This window comes from Phacochoerus africanus, chromosome X (assembly GCF_016906955.1).
Source record: "Phacochoerus africanus isolate WHEZ1 chromosome X, ROS_Pafr_v1, whole genome shotgun sequence".
NCBI classification, from domain to species: Eukaryota; Metazoa; Chordata; class Mammalia; order Artiodactyla; family Suidae; genus Phacochoerus; species Phacochoerus africanus.
Window position 1 is genome coordinate 40528657 of NC_062560.1, and position 4110 is coordinate 40532766.

The 4110-nt window shown below is 48.3% G+C and overlaps 1 protein-coding gene across 1 annotated transcript; it reads right to left on the bottom strand.

Annotated features, from left to right (window-relative positions):
* Positions 1-640: 640 nt before the first annotated feature.
* On the bottom strand, positions 641-1249 carry PPP1R2C (PPP1R2C family member C). The gene has a single exon (XM_047764190.1). It carries the CDS (start codon positions 1247-1249, stop codon positions 641-643), a length of 609 nt encoding a protein of 202 aa, XP_047620146.1.
* Positions 1250-4110: the final 2861 nt, after the last annotated feature.

Below are 4110 nucleotides of genomic sequence, written 5' to 3' on the forward strand. Positions count from 1 at the left end.
CAGAAGATACACTGGCAGAATTTTAACTTGAAAATTCACTTTAAAAGGACTATTTTGTTGTTGTTGTTGTTATTGAGAAAACATTCAGTCATTTCTTTGTAAACACTGAAAAAAAGTTAAGAGCCATTTGTAAAGGTATTTGGTTAAGGAAATGGGATCATAACTCTTAAAATATATCCCCTCTCAATTAAACAAGCCAATCACCCTAAAGACAAGTGTTTTATCAGGCTATATAACCTACTATACCAATTACATTTTGATTTTGCAACAAAGCCTCTTCTCTAAAAGCCGGTACATTTAGAAGTGAATAGCAATTCGTCCCCCTTTGAACCTTTAACGCCTCAAAGGCTACACAGTACGCACATGAACCAACAGTTTTCTAAAACGAAGGGGGGTATTAGACAGATATCAGAATCGGTATTCGCGGCAAAAAAAAACAGACAGAACACAAAGCAGGGATTTTTCCAGTTAATCTATTATTTTTAAAGTTTACCATTTAATTATGGCCGTACAATTGAACTGATAAGTATTTCAGTACTTGAAGCCTGAGCTGTACAAGAAGCAGTGAGTGATCGTAAGAGGACTCGGATCTGACAATTGCAGCGTCGATGGAAGGTTTTTTTTTTTACGCGTAACCTGACTAGGTCTGCAGTTTATCGCTGGCGGGGCCTTCTTCCAGTTCTCCCAGGGTAGTCTTGTCTTGGCTGGTGACATGCCGACTTTCTTCGTTTTCATCCTCCTTCTCCTCACGTTCTAGATCTCTGGAAATCAGTTGTCGGGCCAGTTTGATGTTAAGTCCTTCGTTGTAGTGAAGCTTCCTTTTCATCTCGAACTGCCGGTGTTTCTCCTGTTTGTCTAGGAAGATTTTGCTGGTGTGTGCCCCTTCCCTCTCTGGCTCCCCCAAGTGATAGCTGAGCTCCGAGGTATCAGTGGCAGCTAATTTCTTAGCTAGATTGTCCACGGTCAGGGTTTCTTTGGTTGCAGAGTCACACGCTGCACCTTCTGGGTCCTCCAGCAGACCGAGCTGGGGGGTGCTGGGCTCATTCGTCTTCATGAAATCGTAGTCTCTGTACGCTGGCCGGTAGGTCGCCAGGATGTTCTTCTCGTCCCACTTCTGGGACTTCTTTCTCTGCACCTCCGCAACAGCGCCCCCGGCCTGCTGGACAGAGGCCGCCACCGACGAGGCCGTGGAGCCTTTGTTCTTCAGGATCCCCTTGATGGGTCCGTGCGAGGCGGTGGGGGCTGCCATCTTTGGGGAGCGAAAGGCCGCCGCAGCCGCCAGCCACGCTCCCAGGCTCAAGCTGCAGCGAGGTCTGGCCGCCCCCCGACGGCGCCCACCCCTTAAAATCCTTAATCCGGCCCGCGTCACAGAGTCCACCGCGGGTGACATCACAGTGATCAGCGCCGCCGTCAGCGCCCTCTGTCAGTGCCTGGGGGGTGGGCAAGCTGACCTCTGTCTTTTTTTTTTCCCCATAAAGTAAGATAACAAATCTCCCTCCGTTGCACGTGGACTGGGGAAGCGCCGTCTTGTGAATTTCACCAGTCCCTGTCTGTGTGCCTGCCTAGCGGGTAAAAAGCATTTCTCGCTGGGGGTCACTGTCCAAAGTTTCAAAGCCGCTCCTTGGGTTGGAAAGATGGAACGTCCAGGCGCTAGAAGGCCATTGACTTCTGGCCTTCCATCCTGTTGCGGCCCCCCACCCCGCCCCCGCCCCCTCAGTTAACGGCCCCAAAGTCCAGCCACTTCCACGGGCTGGGAACCCGGGCATGATCCTCTGTGATTACGTATCGCTTCCTCTCCCTTCCGGGCCTTCGGTATCGGCCTAAATATTTCATGAGACTCCAATTCTACCTCTTCCACCACCATCCTGTTTCAGGTCACCACCATCTATCTCTGGCTGTGGTTACAGCCACAGCTTTTGAAGTAGTCCCCACCACCACCACCACCAAACCCTCCCGCTGCTTTCCACCCTCTAGTCAGAGTGGTCTTTGAAAAACACCTGTCATAGTTCCCTGGTGGTCTAGTAGTTAGGACTTGGTGCTCTCCTTGCTGCGGTTGGGATTCAGTCCCTGGTTTGGGAACTGAGATCCCACATCAAGCTGCTGCAGGCTGTGGTAAAACAACAACAACAAACCAAAACAAAACAAAAAAACAAACAAAAAGCCCACATCTGGCAAATCTTATCACATTTATCTTTCAAACCCTTTAATGGCTGCCCATTTTCTAACATGAAGACCACATAAAGACCTTCGTGGCTCAGTGGTTAAAGAACCTGACTAGGATCCATGAGGATGAGGGTTCAATCCCTAGCCTCACTCAGTGGGTCAAGGATCCAGGGTTGCTGTGAGCTGTGATGTAGGTTGCAGACTCGGCTCGGATCCCGAGTTGCTGTGGCTGTGGCGTAGGCTGGGCTGTAGCTCCAATTCTAACCCTAGCCTGGGAACCTCCATATGCCACAAGTGCACCCCCCCAAAAAAACCCCGCAATCTAGAAGAGGCTGAAAAGCATCTCTATGATGGGCTCCTGCACACAGTTGGAGCCCTCTCCCCACCCCACCCCCAGCTCTCCCCACCCGACCTCTAGCTTTGTATCTTGGCCTTTCAGTTCCAGGAACACTCCCTTTCCTTGCCATCCCAGTTTCTCCCCAGGTTCTTCCCACAGCCTGGAATGCCCCCGCAGATTCCAGCTCAGTCATAGACTGCTTTACGGAGCTTGTTTCCTGACCTCCCAACCAGAGAGGCCTTCCTGTGCCTTTATGGCCCCTCTCATTGTCCTCGTGGCAATGGGTGTTATCTGAGTACATGACATGGTCCACTCCAAGACATAAAAGAAGGTGTCTTTTTTTTCACCATGACCTTCAGCTTCACCGAATGATGCTGTACCTTGCGCATGGTAGGTATGACAAAATGATTGACGAAATGAAGAATGACGGGTGATAGGTAGTTGGAAGAGTGAAATTTGTGAGCGATTAAAGGGGGGCTCCAGAGCCTTCACTGTCCGTTACAATTTGTGCAATCAGTCACGTGAGAAAAACACCCCGTATGTGGGATTTGGGGGCTGTTACAGAGAGTGACTTTGGAACATTTTGTCCTTCACAGGCCTCATATTTCATAGGCAGGGACATTCCTCTAAAAAACAAAAAGGAAATTAAGATCCAGTTTCACATTTTTTCCCTCCAGGTAGCATTCACAAGATTTTTTTTCCTTCTGATAACATTCGCTTCCTCTTCTCTCCCTCAAGGTCTTTCTGCATTTCAGAACACAAAAGCAAAAGCATGAAAGAACCATAAAACTTTTACAAGGGTCTTAAGCACCTTAAGTTCAAGTTGTCCTGTATTCTCCAAAGTCCTACTAACTTCAGGAACTCTGCAATCACTTTAAAACTGTGTTATTCATCTCGGAAAAAGAATTTCCTGATACCACACTCTTTGAAAAAAGCTGTATTGTGTGGTAAGGGCTTTCAGGGATTCAAAAGCTGATATTCAAGGCTATATAGGCAAACCCTCTGGTAGTTGGGGGGGGGGGGACCAACTTTCATTATTCAGAAATACTCCAGGCTACTCTTTTTAAAAACCTGTCTGAAAGGCAGCACAGAGTCGCACAAGCACAGTGTGTCCTGGCTGGTAGGCACAGTGGGTTCATGCGTGTTTAGCTGTAAACCGGATGTCAAAGGAGACTCTGATTCCAGCGCCCTGGGATTGTGCTTTTGTGTGTACACAGCCCCCGCCCCCACATCCTGTGAGCTGAATGTACAAGCTGTTCAATATGTAATGAGTCAACCATCCCCGTCAGCACTGCCAGCGTTCTCAAGTTTTCTGAGACTCATCATTCAGGAAAACAATAGCATCTCATGCTAGGCTAAGAGGGCTGTGATTGTGACCTTAGGACTCGGACCACAAATAAAATCCTTTAAAGAAGCCTCCAGGCATTACAGATTTCAGTTGCCCATTATTTAAAAGCAATCCCTGGGCTGGACAGGGAGTTTGGGGATAGTAGATGCAAACTATTACCTTTAGGGTGGATCAGCAGTGAGGTCCTACTGGACAGCACAGGGAACTATATCCAGTCTCTTGGGATAGAGCATGATGGAAGATAATTTAAGAAAGGGAATAT

What these genes read in the sequence shown, in the direction of transcription:
- PPP1R2C (XM_047764190.1), bottom strand. Translation starts at nt 1,249, where the DNA reads ATGGCAGCCCCCACCGCCTCGCACGGACCCATCAAGGGGATCCTGAAG.